General features: G+C 36.1%; 1 protein-coding gene across 2 annotated transcripts; it reads right to left on the bottom strand.

The window, feature by feature from the left end:
• Positions 1-6,565: 6,565 nt before the first annotated feature.
• Positions 6,566-26,902, bottom strand: CEP20 (centrosomal protein 20). Of its 2 annotated transcripts, XM_074196487.1 has the most exons (5): positions 26,835-26,902; positions 22,805-23,002; positions 20,181-20,265; positions 13,426-13,557; positions 6,566-7,976 (listed from the first exon to the last, which is right to left on the bottom strand). In XM_074196487.1, the coding sequence occupies exons 1-4, from the start codon at positions 26,860-26,862 to the stop codon at positions 13,458-13,460; spliced, it is 411 nt and encodes a 136-aa protein (XP_074052588.1). In that variant the 5' UTR covers positions 26,863-26,902; the 3' UTR covers positions 6,566-7,976; positions 13,426-13,457. The 2 variants fall into 2 exon arrangements, with proteins under 2 accessions (XP_074052588.1, XP_074052589.1); XM_074196488.1 differs by lacking the exons at positions 6,566-7,976; positions 13,426-13,557 and having other exon boundaries at positions 20,177-20,265.
• Positions 26,903-27,251: the final 349 nt, after the last annotated feature.

The following is a 27,251-nucleotide window of genomic DNA, read 5'->3' on the forward strand; positions in this document are numbered from 1 at the left end:
GGGAGAGCTAATGTGGGGTGGGAAGGATGGGGCGGGTGGGGAGGGGGGCGGGAGGGATGGATCTGGACCCAGGATACTGCTCCCTGCTGGAGAGATTTAATGAAGCGATTCTAAGAGCCTTAAAAACAGCTGCCAGGAGCGTGATGCTGCGGTTTTGGAGATGCAGGGTGCATGGTTTGGAAGGGCATCGTGCTAAAACCAGGTCGCGGCGTCTAAGCTTAGGGAAAGTGCGTTGTGTAAAGAAGAGAAAAACAAAATCTCATCCCCCCCCCATTTTTTCAGTTGCCACTTAATAGCTGCAAGAACCCTGACTTTAGCCTCTTCTTCCCCACTTAGGAGGCAATGAGAGGGGCACAGGAGGTAAAGGAATTGGGGCACAGAAAGAGCGCGGAACTGACATCCATCAGTCTGTATCTCACTGTCCTGTCTCCTTCTTCCCTCCCCCAACCCTCTCTTCAAATTCTTTTACAATGTTTATTTCTCATTTTCGGCCTGTTTGAGGGGAGGGTTGAAATGAAGGGTGACACTGCTAGAGAGAACAAGGGGATTTTGCACTTTTACAGAATGTAGAGCAAGGGTCCCTGACTTCTAGGAGCCGAGGGTCATTTATAGTTCTGCCCTAAGTCTTTGGGGGGGGGGGGGGCTTTTCCTATTCCTTAAGTTTTCCTCCACCATCCAAAACATCATAGCCAAAAAAAAAAACTCTGGACACACACGTACACATTCATTCTAAGACACCCCATAAAAGGAAGAAGAGGGAAACGCGAGCTGGTAAATTACCAAGGGGCTAGAAAGGGACAGGAATTCCCAGAGGAGAATCCCTGGTCTTAATATCTTCGTTAAAATTCTTCCCCCACCTTTTTCCTCTCAATCAAGACTGAGGTGCCCGCTTTCTGTCTCTCTCTCTCTCCCCCACACCAATGGGGAGCCCTGGGTGTGAGACATCCCAAAAAGGGAAAGCCAAAGTTCCTCCAGGAATTCCCATCAGCTGCATACCGGATACGGGGCTGCCCGCTACCCCTGACTAAATATGGTACCGTGGTGTAGCATCCCAGATCCAACGTAGTGCCCCGGAGAGCACTTCAACCTTCACTTTGAGGTTCCCCAACATACACTCTTTCCCCCCCCCTAGCTTCTTTAGACATTGTCAGAAGAGGTAAGGAAAGGGGATGCAAGGAATCTCATCCCACACAGGTTGTGCCTCTAAGAATGAAGGGGAAACATGAAGCAGTTCTTCAGATAACTTATCATTTATATGCCCACTCTTTATGACCCCATGGACTATACTGATCATGAGGTTTTTCTTGGCAAAGACACTGGAGTAGTTTACCATTTCCTTCTCTAAAGGATTAAGGCAAAAAAAAAAAGGTTAAATGACTTGTCAGATTTTCCTATTCCAGGCCCACAGCTCTAACCACTGGACCATCTAGCTACCTTTAGGTCATTGCAAAGCCCAAATGGGTCTCAGGAATTTGAAAGGGTGGCTCTGAGGAGCTGCACTAGATTTATCTCCAGTCTTCTTTTTTCCTGGGATATTCACTATCTCTTCCTAAGCTGTCACAGTAGGGAGGCCAGAGAGAGAGAGGCCAAGCCTTCCTCTGAAGACCCAGGGGAATTTGCCTGACAACTGACCCTGCCCCCCCCCCCAAAGGATTTTTCTCCATATCCAGGACAAACCTACTCTTTGGCATAGTACCAGAGATTTCTTCCCACCCCTCCAGCATAAAGTCTACCTTCTCATTTTAATACACTCTCCCCAGTCCAATCATTAATTCCCCCCAACTGTCACAAAAGTTAGGATTAGTTTTAGCTGAGCAGAATAGATGTAAAGTTATTGGAAAAATGATAAATGGGCTTCTGCCACTGGGGCATTTTAACAGCAAGCACACTGTAAAAGGAGTGGAAATTGTCTGTCCCTGGGTTGGAGGATCTGCTAAGAAGATATTTTGTAGCAGGTTTAGCAACTGTAATGGTGCTGAGCTATGAACACTGTGAGGGAGGGAAACAGAAGAATGAAAGAAAACCAGAAAAGAAACAATCAAGGGATTCTAGATTTCAAGAAATATTTGAAGTTAGACACTGAGGAATCAAGTGTCCATTTTGAACTCACTGAAATTCTGGAATCAGAAGCTAATGTCTCAGAATAAGAAGAGATATTTTTGATGGGAAAATTAACTTTTCCCTTTCAAATGGTCTTCCATTTATGAAATATTGTTAAAAAACAAAACAAATAAAAATCTGGGATCTTAGCAATGGTCATTCTCCTTTCAAATGATTTACCTTTCAAGGGTAGTTATCAGATCTTTTTGATATACTTCTCTTAGTGCACAACTATGAACAAGTTTTGTTATTGTTGTTGAATTGTTTCAGTAGTGTCTGACTCTGTGACTTCATTTAAGGTTTTCTTGACAAAAATACTGGAATGATTTTCCATTTCCTAAAGCCAACAGCGTTAAGACTTGCCCAGGGTCACACTGCTAATGTGAACTCAGGAAGAGGAGTCTTCCTGACTCCAAGTCTGTCACTCTACTGTGACACCTAGCTCTCAATGCAGAAGTAAGATATTCAATAAATGTTTATTGAGTGACAAAATGAATAAAGTTTATTACCATAGAAGGACTGCTGAACCTTTTAACAATATCCAGTTACATCAACTCTAGAAATGATTTAATCTAATATTGTTTAATTAGTTGCTCAACTTTTTCTCCTAGCTACTCAGATGACTGAGATTTGCTCTTTAATTCACTAATCAAATATTTATTGAATATCTACTATGAAATATACAAATTACAACAATCTTCTTTCAATGAGTTTACAATTTGGCAAATGTACCATGCATTTCCAAATTTGATTTTTATAAAAACTGAATGGGGGGGCAGCTAGGTAGCACAGTGGATAAGCACTAGCTCTGGAGTTAGGAAGACCTGAGTTCAAATATAACCTCAGACACTTAATAATTGCCTAGCTGTGTGACCTTGAGGAAGTCACTTAACCCCATCACCTTAAATAAAAAAAAATTTCTAAAATTGAATGGAACCATAATTCATGTCATTTTTTCAATGCATATATATTTTTTTCCATTTTGAGTTATATTAGAAAGATACTATCCTCAAGATGGCTTCACAGCTCCCGTAATTTTAGCACTAATAACTGCCCAGCAACACTGTTTGATTAGTTTGTCTGGTATGACTTCTGAATGAAGGACTAACATGTCCAGAAATGACTCAGAGCTTATTGACATTGATCAACTCCCGCCCTTAAATTCTCCTTTCATTGATTATCTCCTGTTTTCACTCTTGTCACTGGAAAACCTTTAACACCCTCTTATTTTTAGGAACATCATAGATTATACTGGCACATTTCACTTATCCAGTGTGATGGTAGGAGTAGGAAAGCATATGAACTCTCTTAAATTCCCTTCCTAACAACTTTTTGTCAGATGTAAATAAATGGAGAAATATTACTCATGGGTAGACTGAAACAAGATAATAAAAATGATAATTCTAAATTTATTTTTTTCAGTGCCACACTAACGTAACTACTAAAAAAATTGTTTTAGCAAGTTGGAAAAAAATGATAAAATTCATTTGGTCTTAAGAAAAAAAGGTCAAGAATATCAAGGGAATTGATTTTTAAAATGTGAAGGAAAATGATCTAGCTGTACCAGATCTTAAAACTGCATTATAAAGTGGGAATCATTCAAACACTCTGGTAGAGAAAAGTGGACTAGATTAGGTTCACAATCTACAGTACTAAATGTTCATGTAATATAATGCTTGAAAAAACCTAGATATTCAAGCTTTGGGTTGGAAAGCAGTTTAGAATAAACGAGGTACAGACCAACATCTCATGCTATATACCAAGATAAGGTCAAAATGACTTAGGCATAAAGGATAATATCATAAACAAATTGGGGAAGAATATTAGATTTTACCTATGGAAAGGGGAAAAATTTATTACCAAATAAGAGATAGAGAGCATTATAGAATGTAAAATGGGTAATTTTATTATATTAAATTTAAAAGTTTTTAGACAAATAAATGAATGCAGTCAAATTAGAAAGAAGGCAGAAAACTAGAACAAATTTTAGTTTCTCTGATAAAGGCCTCATTTCTCATATATATATATATATATATATATATATATATATATATATATGTCAATTTTATAAGAATATACATCATTCCCCAATTGAGAAATCATCGAAGTATATGACAGGCAGTTTTTTAAAAAAAATGCTCCAAGTAACTGGAGAAATGCAAATTAAAACTACTCTGAAGTGCCACTTCACACCTATCAATGTGGCTAATATGAAAGAAATAAATGGAAAATGACAAATGTTAGGGCCAATGCAAAAGTTAGGGCAACAAAGCACTGCTGAGTTGTGAACTGATCCAATCATGCTGGAGAGCATTTTGGAAGTTTGCCTAATAAGACTGCATACCCTTTCACCCAGCAATACCACTATAGGTACTCCAAAGAGATCAAAGAAAAAGGAAAAGGACTTAAAGTATTTACAGCAGCAATTTTTGTGATGACAAAGTATTGGAAAATAAGGAGATGGCCATTAATCGAAGAATGAACAAGTTGTGGTATGATAGTGATGGAATACTGTTGGAAGGCATGATATGTAGGATACATTCAAAAAACCTGAAAAGACTTGCATTAACTGATTCAAAATGAGCAAAAGCAGAACATCAGACATAGTAACAGTATTATCGTATGATGACTGAGAATAACTTTTTTTTAAGCAATACAATGATCCAAGACAATTCTGGAGTACTTATGATGAAAAATGCTATCCATCTCCTGAGAAAGAACTGATGGGAATTTAAATGCGGATTGAAGCACACTTTTTTAACTTTATAATTCTTGGGGATTTTGGAGGGGAAGGTCTAGGTTTTCTTTTGCAAGATGGCTAATATGGAAATGTTTTGCATGACAGTATACATATAAGCTTTTTTAAATTTCTTGCTTTCTAAAGGAGGAGTTACAGGATGGAGGGGAGGGAATTTGGAACTCAACATTTAAAAAAAATGTTTTTACCTGTAATTGAGAAAATATTTTAAAAAGGCTATCAGCAGCAGCCCTGTTGGTGGCAAAGAATTGGAAATCCAGTAAATGTCCTTCAATTGGGGAATGGCTTAGCAAACTGTGGTATATGTATGTCATGGAACAATACTGTTCTATTAGAAATCAGGAGGGACGGGATTTCAGGGAAACCTGGAGGGATTTGCATGAACTGATGCTGAGATGAGCAGAACCAGAAAAACACTGTACACCCTAATAGCAACATGGGGGTGATGTTCAACCTTGAAGGACTTGCTCATTCCATCAGTGCAACAATTGGGAACAATTTTGGGCTGTCTGCAAAGGAGAGTATCATCTGTATCCAGATAAGGAGCTGTGGAGTTTGAACAAAGTACAAGGACTATTCTCTTTAATTTGGGGGGAAAAAAACCATCTTATTGTCTGATTTTGTTACCCCTGAGAATTCTGTTCTTTAAGGATACGATTTCTCTCTCATCACACCCAAATTGGATCAAGGTAAAACATGGAAACAAAGTAAAGACTGATGGAGTGCTATCTGTGGGGTGGGGGTGGGGGAGGGAAGCAAGGTTGGGGGAAAATTGTAAAACTCACATATCTTTGATAAAAAAAAAAAGGCTATCAGCACTCAAATCCAGAGTTGTATAAGTGATCTGGGTTCTTTTTTTAAAGACAAATACTTAACAAGACAGAAATCCAGCTTTCCAAAATGTTCCTTTTCAAACTGCAAGAGATCCCTCCTACTTCCATACTGTTGATACCATGTCTTATAAATGCTTTTAGGCAAATCACTTAACATTCCTGAGTCTGTTTCCTCAAGAATAAAAAAAAAATTGGGTTAGATCTCTTTGAGAGCTCTTCCAGTTTTGGATTTACAATCCAATGTTTACTTAAACACTCTAAAATTGTAGTAATCCAGGTTATCTCCAAATATTACAATATCATAAAATCCTAGGAATAAATTAACTTCACTTCCATTTTATCAATAAATGACAAAGGAGATGACACAAAATCAAATGACAATAGCTTTAGAACACCTAAGAATGGGGTGCTAGGTGGTGCAGTGGATAGAGCACGGGCCTTGGAGTCAGGAGTACCTGAGTTCAAATCTGGCCTCAAGGTCCCAAACCTGGTTGTCAGATTTAAGCTTCTCATAATTCTAAAATCCCACCTTGGCTATCAGTTCACTCTCCATCCTCCAGAAGTCTTTCACTTTTTCTGAATTTCCTATCCTTTGTAATCATTTTCTTCCCATTAATCCGATTCATTCTTCAGAACTGAGTCTTTTAACTGCCCACTAAAAACTACCAATGCTTGGGGTGGCTAGGTGGTGAAGTGGATAAAGCACCGGCCCTGGAGTCAGGAGTACCTGGGTTCAAATCCGGTCTCAGAAACTTATTAATTACCTAGCTGTGTGGCCTTGGGCAAGCCACTTAACCCCGTTTGCTTTGCAAATTAAAAAAAAAAAAAACCTAAAAAAATAAATAAAACAAAGGCTACACAAAAGACCAGAAAGTGCTTTAACCTCATTTATTGAAAGATACACTTAAATTATCAAAATCATTTTAGTATAAAAATTGTTGCAAAACATTACATTGAAAAAACACATCTATAAGTGACACATTTTATTTAGCTTTCATTTTGATGGGGGGGTTGACATATGTATCCAAAATTACAGTACTGGATTTTGACTGTATCTGGTTCTACATGATTGCAATTCCTGAGGTAAATTCAGTATTCATTGCCAACATTCTTGAAAACTGAAATTAATCTGGGAAGAATCCAGACATTTATACTTCCACATATAATATAATGGAACTCAAATTACATAATACCAATTTCATTTAAAAATAGTAACTGGTTCTCTTATACCATTATATGGTTTTATTCAATCAGTTATACTTAGATTCTTAACTATACACTAGATTGGTCTAATTAAAATCTGATGATTTATAAGATTATGGATTTAAAGTTTTTTGCATTCTAGTAACACTTATGATCAGGTTAATCCCCAAATACTAAACATTATCTATTATCATCAAATATTAAAATCAGTACCAAGTTTTTCAACTGAAGGAATCTTCTTTGAGAACTATATGAAAGCTAAACAAGATCATCTTTTTAACAGGTAGACACATTCCAGTACTTTAACCCAAAGCCTGTCCCTTCATGCCTGCAATTTCACATGTTCATGTTTCAAAAAGAGTTCTTTGTTTTACTTAATGAAAATTTAAAGAGCCAGTTTTTTACCCAACCTCTAAATTAACCCTTCTAACAAAAATATACTTTTTCTAAGAGATTGCCGAATAATTAAAAACTCAGCTTCTAAAGAAATTTAAAAAACTGTCAAAAGCTGAAAAAACAGCCTTTTAGAAAATCAGCTTATAGACAAATTACTGATTACTTTTATTATTTTTGCCTTTTTAGTTCCCTGTTTATGTAAATGTAGGTATTTTGAAGCAGTTTTGTTTTCTTACATAATTTTAGTGGGAAGAGGAAATACAGTGAAACAAGTATACTGAAAAACACACAGCTATGTTCAGTCTTGCTTTTCAGAAGGGACAAGAAAGGCAAAGAGGGGACTTTTATGATAAATGAGAGCATTTTCACTTTCCATTAGTTTGGAGTCTCCTAAAATATTGCCTAAAAAGAATATGCTTATCTTCCTCAAGTCAAATTCAATAAGTTAGATGACAGTTAACCTTTATTCACATATACAGAAAAACATAAGAAAACTAAATGTTTCAAGCAATTACATTATTTATATACTGTTATATCATGACAATAAATAGCAATTTAATCTATCCATAAGGAAATTAAAGATGTATATTTGCACCAAATGAAACTATATAATTTCTTCACATCTTGAGAAACATGATCTTCTCTATTAGTAGTGCATGCTGTCCTCCACTTTTCTAAATGATCATCTGAAATTTAAAATACATACAGAATTACTATTTATACAGAATCAAAACTGGCAAATGAACTCTAAGTAAATTTTACTGATACCACAACTCATCATATGGATTCTTGAAGGCTATGAGTTTGTATCACTAACTGAAAGGGTCTGGGGTCTGAGGTCAGTCTGGTTAAATTCAAAAAGATTTATTATCAGAAGGCTGGACATTAGGAGATGAATTTGTGGCTGGAACAAATAAATCATAAATAACCAATGAAAGCAAGGAGTCATGGTTAGTATTAGCAGAGTGAGTATCCACACAAAAGAAATCACAGACCTTTTCAAGTTTTTAAGAATAAGAATTCTGTCAAGTTTGGCACAAAAAGAAAAGGATTTGTATCCTCCTATTGGTAATTACACCTTAACAAAATTTTTCCACATACTATTTAAGAGTAGTAACAATTTACATAATAACAATTTTAAACTACTCATTTTATTTAGGTGTTTTTTTTTTCGGAAGGCAAACGGGGTTAAGTGGCTTGCCCAAGGCCACACAGCTAGGTAATTATTAAGTGTCTGAGACCGGATTTGAACCCAGGTACTCCTGACTCCAAGGCCGGTGCTTTATCCACTACGCCACCTAGCCACCCCTTAAACTACTCATTTTAAGATAGACTATATTTGGGAAACAAATCTATAAAAAGAAAACTGAAATCACTTTACATTGTGTTAAAGAAATAGAGATGTTTTCTGGATGACATTTTTAATCCGTGTTCTCTGAAGCTGGTTTCTTACTAAAAAAGAGATTCTGCTTGTATTAAAAATTTATGCTTCCAGAGTACCCTCTTGTGGTAGGAAAAGAATTTACTTGGTAGTTTTCATACTATTATTCTAAAAATGACTTCATATATTCAACTGGAATTTTCATAAGTTTTAGTAAAATATATAGAATATATGACAATTATGCCTTAGAAATTTAAAAAGATTATTAGTGCAGTAATGAATATTTTATCCAATTCTGCTAATTTTCTCTTATGACAAAGAAATGTAAAGTATAAACAGTTTAATAGTGGTAAAATGTGGGGCGGCTAGGTGGCGTAGTGGATAAAGCACCGGCCTTGGAGTCAGGAGTACCCGGGTTCAAATCCGGTCTCAGACACTTAATTACCTAGCTGTGTGGCCTTGGACAAGCCACTTAACTCCATTTGCCTTGCAAAAAAAAAAAAAAACAACTAAAAAAATAGTGCTAAAATGTAAGGATGGACTAATAGAAGTTGATTAAGACTGCAGAGATGTAGGTTAAGTATAATTATACTGAAAGACAGCTTGGAAAGTAATGGGTTTTAAGTAATAGAATAAAATAAGGGCACTAACTGAATAAATAAGAAGTAGACAATTTTGGTGGGAGGATGAGGAAAAATTAACAGACATAAATATAAACTTAGAACAGACTTATATAAAAGGGTTTAATTTATCATATAGGAATTTTTCCATTTTCATAGCAAGCTCAACTGTATGGGTCCCTTTATATAACTTGCTGAAATTTCCAACTCCTGGAACAAATTATTATCTTTTAGATACTTCATGCCAACAAAATCTTACAGTAAATAAAATGTACATAAAATAGTGAACAGGTTCTCTTTGCCCTTGAATTGGCATAATGGAGAGGAGGGTTCTTTAGGTTTCTTTATTAAACAATGGAATACTCATAAAGCTGGAATAGTGCTTAGAGATAATCTGGTTCAGTTCTGTTATTTTAAGAGAGGTGACAACTTGGCCTAAGAAAAACAAACATACGGGACGCTAGGTGGCATAGTGGATAAAGCACCGGCCTTGGAGTCAGGAGTACCCGGGTTCAAATCCGGTCTCAGACACTTAATAATTACCTAGCTGTGTGGCCTTGGGCAAGCCACTTAACCCCGTTTGCCTTGCGAAAAAAAACTAAAAAAAAAAACCATACAACTCTCTTCTTATTCTCCCCCATTCCTATTTCTCCTCTTACCAAAAAGCATGGGTCAGTAGTTCCACAATCTAGATCTCTGCTCACAGCCCAATGTATTTTCCACATATCATGGAAGCTACAGGTTTAGAGACCCAGTTCCCCTAGTGAGCTTCATTATGTATTTTGAAACAGTGATATCAAGCCTCCTTTTGAAAAAGATATATAAAGTTCTAGAAGGTGAGGTTGCATAGAGGCTATGATGGTATAATTTATATTAGTGACATTACATTCATTATTCAATTCAATCTACTAAATTAGATATGTAATTCTTTCAAAAACAGAATGAAGATCATAAAGTTATATTGGTAAATCATGCTTTTAGAGGTGGTGAGAGAGGAAAGAAAATCACATACTTTTCAAGTATTCATACAAAAAAGGTCATAGTTTCTTAGAAAGAAGCATCTCTGATGAAGAAGCAAATTATAATTTGAATTATATTTTACCCTCTGATGTCTATGATACTTTGGAAGAAAATATAACCAATGTTCTATAAATAACAAACCTTCAAAAGCTTAATCAATAAAAGTAGGGACCTGGAACGAACAGCAGATCAAAGGCAATATGGGATAACACAAAGGACGAAGATTTGGAGTCAGAGGACCTAGATTCAAATTCTGACTGCTTTCTGGGTGAAAATAGGCAAGTCTTTTAAATACTCTAGTTGTCAAATATTACCATCATCTATAAAATAAGGGGGGGGGGGGGTTAGACTAGATGATTCCTGAAATCCTTTCTAGTTCTAAATCTATGAGGAGTACCCTTTCTTTATAAATCAGTACTGGACTTAAGAAATAGTATACTAATACCAATTCTCTTCATAGTGATATATATATATACATATATATATAATTAACAAAATGGATTCTATATCAAAAACATTAAGGATAATCTCTTCAGGTATATTTGATAACAAAAAAAAATTTCTCAAAAAAATGTTTTTCTTAAAAACCCACTACAATCTTCATAGGAAAATGACTCAGAGATCTCAAAGTTAATCAAGGTGGTTCTTAGTTTAGGCATATTTAAATGTGAATTACCATTAGTGTAAATATTAACAAAATCAGTAAGTTATGTTAATCTATGAAAACTCAAATGGTAATGATAACTTACCTAAATGTCCACTTGAAGTCTTGTAAAGCAGTATAAGAAACCTAGCTGAGATTGTGAATATTCAATTGCTCTAAGCCATTCATGGATTCAATTTTCTTCTACTACCTAGCCCCAGTTTGGGGGCATAACATTTAAAAGGGAGATGAGTAGCTTTCCTTGGCTGGATATAATCAGAAGCATCATGATATTAAGAAAGTGTGAAAGATAGACACATCTAATTAAGAATTTTCCCCCCATTAGAAAAATTAAAAGATCACTGAAAAAGGGAAAGCTATGGAATGAAATGGGAACAAATTATCAATAAATGCTCTACCAAATTAGATCTGTTACAACTTATCCTACATATGCAAAGGATTTACATCCCACCTATATCCTCTGAAAAGAGTAGTCTATCCATATTTACTTAGTTAACATTTTCTTACCTTATTTTTTTATATGGTGGGGACAGAGAGTTATTAATGCCAAAAAGCTTCTTCCTATTAGTTCCTAAGAAAATAACTTTCTGTATTAAAAGATAGCTAGTGAACAACCAGAAAAGGAAGGCTTCGTTAAAAAAAGTCATATAGGTTTATCAAGAATAAACCATGCAAGACTAATCTTATTTCTTTTGTGATAGTGTTTATTAGTTTAATAAAGCAGTTCAGAAAATATTGCATAGTTTAACTAGATCTGAACAAAACATATGATGAAATAGCTCATAGTCTTCTTATGGAAAGATCAAAGATCAAAAGATGTGAGCTCTAGATTTACAACTTAGAAAGTAGACAGATACAAAAGAATAGTAATTCTTAATTGATTCAGTGTCAATCTGGCAGAACTCCAATGGAGTGTTCCAGAAATCTGTGCCTGTCACTAATGACTTGCCTAAAGGCATAATGGCATGCTCATCAAACTTTCAGATGACACAGAATTAGGAAGGATAGCTAGATGAGAATAAGTGACAACCAGGATCGAAAAAAAAATCTTGACAGATTCAAAACCTGGGCCTAAATCTTTTAAATTCAATATGATAAATGTAAAATCTTATACATGTTAAAAAAAATCCCAATTACAGAATGGAAAAGGAATATTTAAATGGCAGTCCACCCTAAAAACGAAACAGCCTAGGGGCTTTAGAGGAATTCTAAAAAATCTTCTTCTAATTCCAACTTCCTATCTCATTCAAAGGGAAAGAAAACCTAAATTGATTGCTTACATATCTTTTATTTACATAGTTAAGATTTTGTTAATTGATATGAAGTATATGTAAAATAATAAATAGTTCCAGAAGTCATCAAAAAAAGGGGAAAAGGCTCATACAATTGAACTTGCTCTTAAAACTGAAAAATTTCTCTATGATAAAATATATTCTTTTCCCAAAAGTCTGTTCAAGGAGATATGGCAGTGCTGTAACAGTTAAAAATAGCTACTTCAATCTTGGGTCACATGAAGACAGATTTAGCTTCCAGGAATAAAGAAGCGAGTTAGTGATCAAGGACAATCCTGAGAAACCTGATATGGAAAAATGCTATCCACATTCTGGAAAAAAAAAAAACCCTATGGAATCTAAATGCAGAATGTTCACTTTTTAAAATTTTTTTTATATTTTTTCTTTCTTATGGTTTTTCGCCCTTAGTTCTAATTCTTTTTTCACAACAGGACTAATATGGAAATATGTTAAACATGATTGTACATGTACAACTTATATCAGATTGTTCTTTGTCATGGGGAGGGGAGAAGGAGGTGGAGGATTGGTAGAAAAATGTGAAACTCCAAAGCTCACAAAAGAATGAAGATTGAAAACTATCTTTGCATGTAATTGGGGGGGGGGGGGAATAAAATAAAGGGGAAAAAAAAAGAAAATGGGGAAATTTAATAGTTATCTTTAAGGATCTGAAAGACTGGCATGAAAAAGGGATGTGACTTTCTCTGTTCAGTACCAGAGGATAGAATGATGTCTGGAAATTGCAGAGGCAAATTTAGGCCTGACAGGTAAAATGTCATCCATAAGTGAAATGGGCTGTCCTGAGACACAAGGGATTACTTGTTTTTCTCCTTGTCCCCTCCCAACTCCCCATTTGAATGTTTTCAAGCAGAGGCTAGATAGCACTAGTCAGGTAGTTGCAAGAGACTTTTTTTTCTGGGTGAGGTTTTTTGGCCACACTTTCACCTTTAAAACTGTGATTTTCTGGAGTGTTCTAGAATTCAGTCTGCAACAAAGCTTTCATCAGGGACTCTTATTTATGGAATGAAATACAATTTAAATATCAGAATTTTGTTCGTGGTCATTTTGTCTCTAGGATTCTCTCAGCATAGCATTTTGGAGCTAGGAACAAATTAATAACAAAATGCAACAATATTTGGTACAAAATTAAATAGAACTTACACAATTTTTTGAATTAGGCTGCCTGTCAAAATTCATCTTGGAAGCTGCAGTGAAGATCCTTTCATGAAAGTGGTTTGGATTCCATCTTTATTCGCATGTAAGAAATGAGATATAATTCCATATAAAAGAGGTCTATGGTAAAGAGAAAATAAAATAAAAGCAACAGTTAAAAGCATTAAAATGAGAAGAAATATTCATTTTGAAATAGGTAATTTTAGGGGGGCATATAAATCTTATAAAACATTTTTTCCTGACATAAATATCAACTGGTAATATTTCTTTTAAATCCAAGATAACTAATACCATTTTGCCACATACTTTCAAACTTAGATAAAACATGTTATCCAACAAATACATAAGGACTTGAAGGTACCACTTAAAAAATTCAATTTCTTCATGTTAAAGATAAAGAAACAAAGGATTCCTGGAGATGAGTGATCAATTCAAGGTCATACAACTAAATGCCAAAATCTGAACTTGAATCCATGCCTAGAATTCCCTTCTTCTTGATATTCTTTTTTCTGGACTCTTGTGATAACTGTGCTTCCTTCTTTATCCTTCCTGTATAACTTTTCCTTCTTGATCTCCTTTGCCAGTTCATCAACTATAACATAACCCTTAACAGAGTACACAACAAAGTTTTTATCTTGGGCCCTTTTATGTTCTCTTAGTGGGCTCATTAGTTCTCATGGGTTTATCATCTCTACTTAATGATTCCTAGATCTATGTAGTCCTAGTCTCTACTCTAAATTCCAATTCCATTATTACCAACTGCCTTTGGACATTTAAAACAGGATATCCTGTAGCCATCTCAAACTAACCAAGTTCAAAACAACTCAAATTCCCAAACTCCCAACCACCTCTTTTTTTTGTTTTGTTTTTTTGTTTTTAGGTTTTTTGCAAGGCAAATGGGGTTAAATGGCTTGCCCAAGGCCATACAGCTCCAATCACCTCTTTCAAAATTTCCCTGTTATAGTCAAGGGTACTAACATGCCTCTCTGGGCAACCAGATTTACCAATTCAGGAGTCCTCACTTACTCTCAACTCATACATACAAGCACTTGTCAGGTCTTGTCAATTTTACTCTAAACATCATCTCTCATATGTATCTCCTTCTCTCTACTCACACAGCCACCATTTTATTACAAACCATTTGAGATCTCTAACCAGAACTATTGCAAAGGCTTCATAATTGGTCTCCCAGTTTCAAATCTCAGCCCTCTCCAATTTAAGTTCCACACACCTGCAAAAGTCATATTCCTAAAACCACAGGTTTTTGCTTTTCCCCTACTTAAATTCTAGTAATTCTCTATTACTCCTAAGATAAAAATGATCCAAAAAGCCCTAAAGATTGAAATAAGAAAAAATTTAAGTGGGATAAATGTAAAGTTCTAAACCTTGATTTAAAAAATCCATTGCTAGGGGGTAGCTAGGTGGCGCAGTGGATAGAGCATCAGCCCTGGAGTTAAATATTTGAGGCCGCATTTGAACTCAGGTATTCCTAACAACCAATCTGGAAAACAGATTCAGTAAAGATAATTTAAAAATTATTGTACTTGGATACCTTAAAGTCATGATCAGGAAAAGAGCCTTAATCTCATTTTTAAAGAATTCCTACAAGAAAACTGCCAATATCCTAGAAGCAGAGGGCAAAATAGAAATTGAGAGAATCCACCAATCTCCCCCAGAAAGAGATCCAAAAACAAGAACCCCCAGGAATATCATAGCCAAGTTCCAGAACTCCCAAGTCAAAGAGAAAATATTACAAGCAGCTAGAAGGACACAATTCAAACATCATGGAGCTGCAGTCAGGATCACACAGGACTTAGTAGCAATTATATTAAGGGCTCATAGGGCCTGGAATATAATATTATGGAAGGCAAAAGAGCTTGTATTGAACCTGAGAATCAACTACCCAGCAAAACTGAACATCCTCTTCCAAGGTAAAAGATGAACTTTCAAGGGAACCGGGGACTTTCAAATGTTCCTGTTGAAAGGACCAGAGCTAAACAGAAAATTTGACCTTCAAGTACAGGACTCAGGTGAAGCATAGAGAGTGGTAGAAGGATAAATTATGAGGGACTTGATGAACTGCATGTATTCCTGCATGGAAAGATGATATTGATAATACTTATATGAACCTTCTCATTTCATAGAGCAGGTAGAAAGAGCTTAGGAGTTTTTATAGATGAAACAAAGGAGAGAGCTGAATTTGAAGATATAATATATTGTAAAAATGGAGTCAATGGCTAAAAGGGAAATGTACTGGGAGTAAGAGAAAGGAGAGGCGGAATAGGCTAAGATATTTCATATAAAAGTTTTTTTTTTGCAATGAGCTTTTGCAATGATATGGAAGGGGGGAAGGCAAGAGGGAATGAGGGAACCTTTACTCTCATCATAAATAGCTCAGAGAGGAAACAGCATACACACTCAATATAGACATCTAAAGTTAAAAAGAGAGAAGGGGGACGGGGGAGGGGGGGTGTGGATGATAGAGGAGAGGGAGATCATAGGAGAGAATAGTCAGATATAACACATTTTCTTTTTTACTTTTTGCAAGGTGCTGGGATTGAGTAGCCTGTCCAGGACCACAGGGCCAGGTGGTTTCTTGGTCTCTGGGGTGGTATATGGGCTTGGGGTCTCTTGGCCCCAAGTCTGGTGCTCTGTACACTGCGCCACTCAGCTACCCTACAGCACATTTTAGAAGAGGGACAGAGTGAAAGGAGAGAGAGAATATAACATATGGTAAGTGGGGAGGAATGGATGGAAGGAATTACAATCAGCAATAGCAACTTTGGAAAAATATGGAAGTAACTTCTGTGATGGACTTATGATAAAGAATGTGATCCACCTAAGACAGAGCTGATGGTATCAGAACACAAACTAAAACACATTTTTTTCTCTTTCTTTTACTTTATTTCTCATGAGGTTCTATATTTTTGTGGGGGGAGGGGGTATTATGTTTATTCTTGAACAAGAATACTATAGTAATGTATAAATAAAGTTATATTAAACAAACAAAAAAAGAAACCAGGAGGGATAGGAATTCAGGGAAGCATGGAAGGATTTGCATGAACTGATGTTGAGCAAGATGAGCAGAACCAGAAAAACACTGCACAACCTAACAGCAACAGGGGGGGTGATCATCATCCTTGATGGACTTGCTCATTCCATCAATGCAACAATCAGAAACAATTTTGGGCTATCTGCGATGGAGAATACCAACTCAAAATAAAATCTTTTGAAAAAAATAAAATAAAATAAAAATTCATTGCAAAAGTATAGAATACATGAGAAACAGCTAGAATGTATCATGTGAAAAGAACTGCAAGTACAAAATAAGTCAACAGTGGAATAAAGAAATCAATGCAATTTTAGGTAATATTCCAGAAGTGAAATGTCTAGAGCAAAGAAAACCACATTTGTAATACAATATTTTAGAAGAACACTGACAAACAGGAATATTTAAAGGAGGGCAACCAGGATGGTAGAGGGACTTAAAACAATGCCATATATAGGACTGAAGTAACTCAGGCTGTTTAGTCTGAGAGGGCTTGCCAAAAACATTTTAACTGTCTTAAATTTGTTCAAAGATTAATGGAAGAAAGATTAAACTTATCATTTTTGGCCTCAAAGAACAGAAATAGGACTAACTAGATATGTTACAGGGAGATTTTAGTTCACATGAGAAAATGTTTTCCTAACAATTAGAGATAAGTAAAATTACAATGGGCTATATTATCAGTTAAGGCTTTATCCAAATCAGCTGAGTTCTTCCAAGGTTAAATAACCACTTGTTGGGGATATATAGATCCCAAGCTGTATGTGGCCCATAACACACTCTAGGATGGCTTAGACCCGATTAAAAAGAAACTAAAATGTAATGAAATTAAAAAGATAAATTTATCAAAACAAAAAATAAAATGGAGAACACATCACATTTTAAAACTAAATCAATATGACCCAAAGGGGTCCTTCTGCATGGTTTAGTTTCTTTTTGAGTTTTATGACACTGCTGTATTGGGTTTTCATGATCTGACAAGAGGTCTGACAAGAGGCAGCTATACACACACACACACACACACACACACACAAACAGAAACACACACGTATAGTAGAATGAATACCTGGATCTGAAGCAAAGGAACCAAATTTGAATCCTGGCTTTGCTTCTTACTACCTATATGATCTTGAACAAGTCCATTTTCTCACCATTAAAAAGAATGAATTGCCTATACAGCAAATAGGGCCTACTTTCAGTTCTAAATCCATAGTTCAATGATCTCTGAATTCTGCACTAATTCTGTCATTCTATAGTTTTTAATGCAGGAACTACATCTAATAAATTTTTAAATTGCAATTCTTAAATCAGCTGTATTACTCATGTAAAGTACTAACTCCAAAACTTCAGCATCAGTACAGTGGGATACACTTATTTTCAGTGTAGTACATCAAAATTTCAAGAGTCCAATTCAAAAATATTTCCAAAACAAAGAAAAAGATTCAGTTTTAACATACAGGGCAAAAGACAACTTCCTCTTCATTATTTTAACTATTGGCTCTGTTTTTTTTAAAACATTAAATTATGCTATCATAATAACCCATTTGACCACAGAGAGATTAAAAACATTAAGAGAAACAGAACTTGGGTTCAAATACCAGCTCTGCAATTTATTAACGTATAACCTTGGGCAAGTAACTTTATCTTCTGCATCTCGGTTTTCTCATCTATAAAATGAGGGAGGTTGTACTAGATTAGTTTGTTAATCTGGAATTCATGAATTTAAAAAAAAAATTCTAATAATTGTATTTCAATATAATCATTATCCTTTGTAGTTTAAAATTTTTAAAACCTTATTCCAAGCACAGGCGAATTGGTTTTTCACTAGACTACCAAAGAGGTTCATAACACACAAAAGTTTTTTTTTTTAATTTAAGACAATGGGATTAAATGATGAGCCCAAGGTCACACTGGCTAAGCAATTATTAAGTGTCTGAGGCCAGATTTGAATTCAAGTACTCCTGACTCCAGGGCAGGTACTCTATCCACTGGGCCACCTACATCACACAAAAGTTAAGAAGTCCTGTACCAGATTACTTTCAAAGTCCCTTCTAGCTCTGATTATATGATGCCATAATTAATTAGCTGACTCAAAAGGAAAAATGATTTAAGCTAGTTTGGGGAAATTAAAAAAATTATCTCAAATTTTTTTCACATAAGTCTGAAAATGTTTTTTGCCTAACTTGATATACTAAAAAAAGCAACTCAACTTTAAAATTATTAATTTTTTGCTTATTTTTGCTTTAAAAACTAAATATCATAAATGGCTATATTTTAGTTATATGTTGTTAATTCAAGGTAATAACCTTTCAAGATTCTATTATATTATATGCTTGGTATTTCTTATGAAAAGAGGGTCATCATAAATATTAAATAAAATATGCCTCTTTATTTTATTTTTTTAGGTTTTTGCAAGGCAAATGGAGCTAAGTGGCTTGCCCAAGGCCACACAGCTAGGTAATTGTCTGAGACCGGATTTGAACCCAGGTACTCCTGACTCCATGGCCGGTGCTTTATCCACTGCGCCACCCAGCTGCCCCAAAATATGCCTCTTTAATGTATCTTCAATATGCTATACACACAAAAGAAGTTGGTAAAGCTATGCTACACATTTTAAAAGCTAGACAACAGACTAGGAAAAAAGCATTCAAAGTTTTCACCTTTTATTAAACATAACCTCCTAGATAAATTCTTGAAATACCTATTATCTTAGACATCACACAAAGCAGTTTTAATTTTAAAAATAATTCTAGGCTTAAATTATAAAAAACAAATGTAAGACTTTTAATTAATTAAAATTATATTGTACCTACTTTATCTTACTTCTAAGCTAAAAAGTATAGCCTAGAAAATTCTATCCAATATGAAACAACTAAAATAAAAACAGAAAAATGTTTTTTAAAAAGCAAGGATAAAGTACTGTATCTGAGAGAAGTCAGTAACAACAGCTAAGCAATAAAGTAAAATACCACAGTCTTATGCCATTAGTCATTAAATAATTAAATGGTACTGAACTTTTAAAGCCTCATCTACCTGACACATGAATTCTTTGAAGACTGGCTAAGAAAATTCCCTGAAAATGTATGAATGGGGGCGGCTAGGTGGTGCAGTGGCAGTGGATAAAGCACCGGCCATGGAGTCAGGAGTACCTGGGTTCAAATCCGATCTCACTTAACAATTCTAGCTGTGTGGCCTTGGGCAAGCCACTTAACCCCATTTGCCTTGCAAAAATCTAAAAAAAAAAATGTATGAATGAACAAGACTTAATCAAAGGGTTATTTCCAGTGCAGAAAAAAAGACATTTGGTAATTTACAATGTTTCCCAAAACATTCTTCATTCATTCTACAAATATTTACTTTATGCCTATCATGTGCCAAAAACTAAGCTAGGTAACTACTGTAGGAGGATAGAGCCAATAAAGCAATCTCTGAACTCAGAGAGCTTTTCTCTAAGCAACCCCTGAATGACCACAAGAATTTCAGCAAGGGTTTACTGGAGCAGGCCTAAGAAATTATTTGCAGGTTGCCTTTCAAGAAAATCTGGTCTGCCACAAGAGCCCAAAATTGTCCACTTTACAAACCATGGTTTGCAAACTAACTTCTGCTAACTGAAATAAACATTAGGAAACTGTTTGCCTATACAGATATGAAGAAAACAAAAAAGAAAAGAAAAGCTTAAAAAATTACTTCTTACACTGTTTTTGCATTCGAGTCTTCATATATATTTAATTCCTTAATGAGAAATTGTCTCTCCAAAGGCATTACTGGTTGACCAGATTCTGAAAAAAACAAGATGAGGGTTTTATGAAATCCTCAGGTACCATAAAACACAAATAATATTCTGCAAAAAGTTGCATTTTCATGTTTTATAAAAGTTATGGAAGTAAATGCTCTATATCATGAGATAGTATTTTCTAAGAGAATAGTCAACAGAAGAGATAAGAAATAAGATCTGGATGCTAATTGGTATTCTTTCAAAAATATTTTTAAAAGACACATATAAAACACAGCTAAACTTTATGATTATATAACTTTACTGACATTTCTACATGTTTTTTTCCCCCTCTTAGAATATGTACAGAGGAAAAACCTTACCAACACCATAGAGTTGAAAAAATGAATAGGGGAAAAAAATGGCTCCCAAAGCCCATTCTATCAGGGAAAATGACTATTCTAGTAAGGAACAGATTCAGTAAAGACTGACAAAGTCCTTCCCCTTGTCCCAATAGGCATATACCCTTTAATCTTTGAAAACTAATATTCTAAGGTGATGAATGGCCTTGAACCATAACCATGTAGAAGTCATTAAACCTAAGCCTTAATTCAACTTCAAGCTCATTGTTGTGTTTTGTCTGACTTGTCCTTCTGAGTAAAGATACTGGAGTGCTTTACTAATTTCCTATTCCAGTTTATTTTACAGATAAGGAAACTGAGGCAAATAGGGTTAAGTGACTTACCCAGGAGTCATACAGTAGTGTTTGAGTTCAAATTTGAACTTGGGTCTTCCTGACTCCAGGCCTGGCTCTCTATTCATGGTATTACCTAGCTGTTTGTCAAGATCATTAAGCTCCTTTAATGTTTTAGCCTTTTATTTAATTCCTTCACTAGCTTAGAAGAACCAATATTAAAATCTAAATGATCAAGGTAATCTAATGTCTAAATATAGGTAGAAATAATCACAGAATATGTAATAGTATATCCTCCCTCCTCTGGAAATGATGCATTTTGTGTTGGGGCTTTTCTCATTAAAAATTTTGCTTCATTCTGACTGATCTCTCAAAGGAGAGGACAGTCATGTTGTTTTTACTTGACAGAGCTTTAGAAATCTTATTTTTAGCAAGCTAAAACATTAATGGAAAAATTAAATGTAATGTATAAGAGCTCCAAATTATATTATCTATTTAACAGTGTAAAAGAAATGTCTGGGTCTAATTTTAAATTACACATTAGAAATTTCAAAATGGGGGGTGACTAGGTGGTAAAGTGGAGAGAGCACAGGCCCTGGAGTCAGGAGTACCTGAGTTCAAAGCCGGCCTCAGACACCTAATAATTACCTAGCTGTGTGGCCTTGGGCAAGCCACTTAACCCCATTGCCTTGCAAAAATCTAAAAAAATAAAAATAAAAAAAACTTTCAGAAGTTTAAAAAAATTTTTTTTAATGATTTGGACTATATTTCAATAATCTGTAATTTTTTCATGTGGATTTTTTTCAACTAAAAAGTTTACAAAACATTTCAGACTTGGCCTTAAAAATATTGTGATACAAAAATTTACTAATAACTTTTCAAAGGGTGGTCTTTGGGTGAAAAATTTAAGAGATACTCTACTTTTGTAGGATCTGTACTAAAAATAGCTTTGAAAAATTAATGTTGAGTATATTCTAATAATGTTTCCATCTTTAAGGTTTTATATTATCAAGTCAGTTAATCCTGATAGGGAACTCTGGCTCTATTTGAGAGCCTGAAAACTATACCCATAACAGGAAAACTGAAAAAGTGATTTAAGTTTCCTATACTGATTTATAATATACCTAATTATCACAAGACTTCTCCTGAGATTAAAAACCAAGAATTTGACTAGTCAACAAAAAGGACATATGCATGTACTAAGTGCTCTTCATTTCAGTAATGAAGCAAGAGGGCCGCTAGGTGGTGCAATGGATAGAGCACCGGCAATGATGACAGGAGGACCTGAGTTCAAATCAGACCTCAGACACTTAATAATTACCTAGCTGGGTGACTTGGGCAACTCACTTAAACCCACTGACTTGCAAAAAAAAAAAAAAAGTGAAGCAAGAACCAAAAGAACATTGTGTACATTAACAGTAATGTAACAATGATCACTGTGAAAGACTTGACTACTCTGATCAAAGCAATGATCCACCACCAGAGAAAATTGTTGAACCAAGCACAGAAATACAATTGTCTAGTTTTCTTTTGCTTTTTTTTTTTTGGCCATATGGTTAATATGGAAATGTTTTGCAAGTCTAACTGAAATTGAATTGCTTGCCTTCTCAGGGGTGGGAAGGAGGGAGAGAATTTGTAACTCAAAGTTTAAAAAGAATGTTAAAAATAATTTTTTAAAAGAATACTTTCATTTATCAAATTGTTTTCTAGCAAGATGGGAACTTAATAAGATTTTGGTTAGGCCTTGGAAAGAAATGAATGGATTATGTCAAGTGTCAAGTATCTTGACAAGTATATTAAGTATCTCATTATCAAATATTGTTTTTGTTCATAAAATTGGATCATCAAGCTAAATTACCTTCTTAAAAAAAATCAGAAAAAAAATGATGATTCATTTAACATCAGAACTTACCAGCTGTAAGGACAGAGGCCGAATACTTATATTTGTTGAATTCCAAATACTCCCGAATTAATTCATTAATTAGGAGATTTTCATGAGACAGGGGTGGAGGTCTTTCACTTTGATCATCTAGTGCATTAAAAACTTCAGCTCTCATCTTTGCTCTTAAGTGTCCCAATACACCCCTTTTTTCCAAAGTATCCTTTAAAACTATTAAATAAGACATAACATTTTAATGCAAGAATTGCAAATGGAATCATTTATCATGTTATCTAGCGACTTGGGACATAGACCAAAGAAAATTAATTTTAAAGCACTACTAACAAAGCAATGAATGATGGCTTCAGATTTAGTCTTGGGGTTGCTTCATTGACCTCTAGATTCAATACTAGCCCACTTCCACATTTCCATCTACATAGCAGGTTAACTGTTTAAACATACCATAAACCCAGAAATCCAGTTCTCACTACTCTTTTTAAGCTGTTATTTTCCAGAGGTAACTCAACTCTAAGAAACCTTTTTTTGATTTCTACTTTAGCTAACAAGCAAAACATTTGGGACTGAAGAAGCTGGAATAGCAGGATGTAAGTTTGACAAATCCAAAAATTCATTATGATTACTGAAGCAGTGTAATTAAAATTTTAATGGTCTTTTCTACACAATGTTAAATCCCTCAAATATTTGTATATGTATATGTATTGGTATATGTAAAGCTGCAACCCCAGTAGCCTAGGCAATTATTAGTTAACAAGTATTTACAGAGTACCCATTTATTTCTTTCAATTGTTTCATATAGAATGCCATTTAGTCATCACTGATTTGCTGAAAAAAAAAATGCAAGATAGGTTTCTTTTAGATAACTGCTACCTTAGCGAAAGAGACCAAATCCTAAATTTATGAAATCTAAGAACTAGAAGGGAATAAGAGATATCTTTAAGCCAAAGCCTAGGGAGGTGTAAGTTAGAATCTAGGGGGTCACAAAAGCACTTCACAGAAGAACTTAGATAAAAACTCAGGTCTCCTGAATCTCTCCCCATATTACTATAAAATCAATGTTTTTGTTTTTTGCAAGACAATGGAGCTAAGTGACTTGCCCAAAATCACAAGCTAGTAAGGATCAAGTAGCTGAGATCAAATTTGAACATAGGTCCTCCTGCCACTGCAACACCTCACCCCCTGGAATCACTAGTTTTGTTGTTTTTCTGTCTTTTTCAGTTGTGTCTGATTCTTCTTGTTGCCTTTTGGGGTTTTTTTTTCTTTCTTTTTTTTTTAAGAGTGATCTGCCATTCCCTCCTCCAGCTAATTTTACAGCTGAGGAACTGAGGCAAACAGGTTCAAGTGATGTCTGATACTCTTTAATTCTACATTTCTGATCAAAAACTGTTTTATCAGCCTCTAATTGAGATTTGTAGGTGTGAATGTTGGCCTCTGCCCTCCACAAGATCTTTCTCTCCAGTTAGAAATCTGAAGGCAGCCTCAACCTTTGTGAAGCAGCCTAGTTGCCTTCTAATTGCATCTGAAAAGTTTGGCCTTTCATAGTTGTAAGAACAATTGAGCTGGGAGTCAAGAAAGTAAAGACCATCCTGAGAAGGAAGGAAACTGGCCTGGTTATCCCCATAAGAGACTGAATAAATTCTTATACTTATGACATTTGGAAAGGGAGAATGTTTTATATGTCTATATTATATCTGATAACAGAAAGATCAAGTCAGAAGAGGAGATAGTAGACCTGCTGCTAATTGGAGTTTTATCAGTTCTGTCATGGAATAGATCCAATGGATGGATTAGAGAATCATAAAGTAATCAATGAAACTTTTATGTTCTAATGTGTAGTCTGATTGGTTAGCCACAAAAATTATACGATCCTTTGTGAAATTTCTATAAATATTGTTTCCTCATTAAATTCTTGGTTGGTATCTTTAATGATACCATCCACCTATGGGTTCTGTGAGATTCTAGAGAATAAAACTTCATGATTAAAGTTAACTTTCTATTATCATTTTCAGCCTAAGAAAATTACGGTTAACAATGACTAGCCCCGGGACGGCTAGGTGGCACAGTGGATAAAGCACCGGCCCTGGAGTCAGGAGTACCTGGGTTCAAATCTGGCCTCAGACACTTAATAATTACCTAGCTGTGTGGCCTTGGGCAAGCCACTTAACCCCATTTGCCTTGCCAAAAAAAAAACCTAAAAAAAATGACTAGCCCATGTCACAAAATCTGATTGAGTATCTAAGGATAAGGGTCTCCTGACTCCAAAGCCTATGGCTCTATCCATAACCACCTAGGGGCCCACCCTGAATTTAAATTCTGCTTCTGGTACACACAAGCTCTATGGTCAAGAACAAATCCCTTAACTTCTCATGGGCCTTGCAGCTAAGTAATTCAGTCAGTAAAATACTGGAGCTGGGAGTCAAGAAACCAAAATTCAAATTGAGCCATTTAAAACAAGGTCTGGGGGTGGCTAGGTGGTACAGTGGATAGAGCACCAGTCCTGGAGTCAGTAGTACCTGAATTCAAATCCGGACTCAGACACTTAATAATTACCTAGCTGTGTGGTCTGGGTCAAGCCACTTAACCCCATTTGTCTTGCAAAAACCTAAAAAAAAAAAAAAAAGCGCCAAAGCAAAGTCTGGCAGACAGATAGAATGCTTGTGGATTAGACAAGTGACTCTGGGGTCTTCCCTGAATCTCTGTAAGCCTCAGCTTAACTCACAAGTTAGTGTAGAAGATTGAATTCAATAAAATGGAGTTTAGGAAAAAAAAACTGTTACCATTTAAATTATTAAAGATTGCTAGCTTAAGATTGCACTTTAAAATAGTTGATAAACATTTATTTAGAGTTTATTATATGCCAAACCCTATTAAACTCTGTGGATACAAAGACAAAAGATGAAAAGATAAAAACACGAGCATCTTCCTCTCAAGGTATTCAACTTATAATAGGACAAGCAACTATATATTAGTTATCTATCTGGGCTACATAAGCTAATAAAGAGAAAATAACCAACTCAGGGAAGGCACTACAACTAAGAAGGATCAAGGAAGCATTGAAGGTGGAGTTTTAGCTGGGACATCTTGAACTATCTGAAAACTTGTAAGGTGCTATAGAAAAGCTAGCTATTATTATAATAGCTATAGATTATAGCTGTTACTATAGTTAGCTATATAATTATACATTTATATAATTTGTATATGTCATATGCAATATATATTTATATTATATATATATTTGTAATTATAATTATAAAGCTACCATGGACTCATGGAGCTGAATGATCTGCAGATTCCTGCCCCATGGATGTCCCCCGCAGGACCCCACTCCGAAATAACCCCACAATGGTGGATATGTTGGGGGGGATTGAGGGAGGAGGGAAGGAGCAGGCAGTGCGGTGAAGGGGGGCAGAGGAGGGAAGGTTGGCAGCCTGCAATACAGTCAGAAGAGGTTTGGGGGGGGTGAGCATTCTAAATCGGATGCTGAGGGAGTCTCCGAACAAGGTTTAGGGGTTTAAGAAATGTCAAGGTGGGAAGTCAGGAGGGCCTGAGTTCAAATCCAGTCTCAGACACTTAATTTGTGTGGCCTCGGGCAAGTCACTTAACCCCACTGCCTCAAATAAAAAAAATGAAAAAACAGGCCCTTTGGGATCCACAGCCCTCCCCCGGGGCTGGCGGGCTCCCGCGGGCGCTGCGGCTTTGGCCCTGGTGCGTTTCCAGGCCAACTGGGCCGCATCTTTGCGTCACGTGACTGGAGGGAGACGCATCAGGCCGCCCGATAATCAATCATCAATTATCAGGCCGCTCCCACGAGCCGAGCCGAGGCAAACGCTCAAGACACGCAAGTAGCAAAATAAAACAAAGCCCCGGTCACGGGGGACCCGCCATCTACCGGGGAGCAAAAAAAAAAACACCGGAAAAATCAAATTGTTAAACCCTGGCGGGGCGGCGTCCCGGAGCCCGCCCAGCCCGGGCCCCACCCTCCCGCGCCCGGCCATCCCCGGCCCAGCCCTGCTCGCAGGCCCGGCGGCCGCCGCTCCTCCGCTACCTGCTTTGAGCTCCGTCACAGTCGCCATTTTCCAACGGCCGCCGGGGCGGGGAGCCGAGCGGGGGGGGGGGGGGGGGGGGCAGTGCGCCTGCGCCGCGTGCCGCCCCGCCCTCAGGCGGCCTCGATTCCGTCACGCCCTAGCTCTCTCCCGACTCCAAGGCCCGGCCCCGTATGTGCGCAGTCGCCTCACCCGCGGACCAATAGCGTGGCACGTGGGCGGGGCCTCTTCTCTGGAAAATCTGCCCTGGAGAGTGCGGCGCCTCAAACGTCGGTGCCAGGCGCCTTCTGTTGTAGAAGAAACTTGTGGGAGGCCGGGGTTGCCTTAGGCATTGCTAGGAAAAAACATTCGAATCCATGAGATCACAGATCCGGACGAGTATTTGAATATAGAGAATAGATCAGATGAGAGAAAACTCA

This window comes from Macrotis lagotis, chromosome 8 (assembly GCF_037893015.1).
Source record: "Macrotis lagotis isolate mMagLag1 chromosome 8, bilby.v1.9.chrom.fasta, whole genome shotgun sequence".
Lineage (NCBI taxonomy): Eukaryota > Metazoa > Chordata > Mammalia > Peramelemorphia > Peramelidae > Macrotis > Macrotis lagotis.

What these genes read in the sequence shown, in the direction of transcription:
- CEP20 (XM_074196487.1), bottom strand. Translation starts at nt 26,862, where the DNA reads ATGGCGACTGTGACGGAGCTCAAAGCAG. An exon ending in TGTGACGGAGCTCAAAGCAG is followed by an intron (nt 23,003 to 26,834) that starts GTAGCGGAGGAG and finishes CTTATTTAATAG; the next exon opens with TTTTAAAGGATACTTTGGAA. An exon ending in GGCCTCTGTCCTTACAGCTG is followed by an intron (nt 20,266 to 22,804) that starts GTAAGTTCTGAT and finishes TGTTTTTTTCAG; the next exon opens with AATCTGGTCAACCAGTAATG.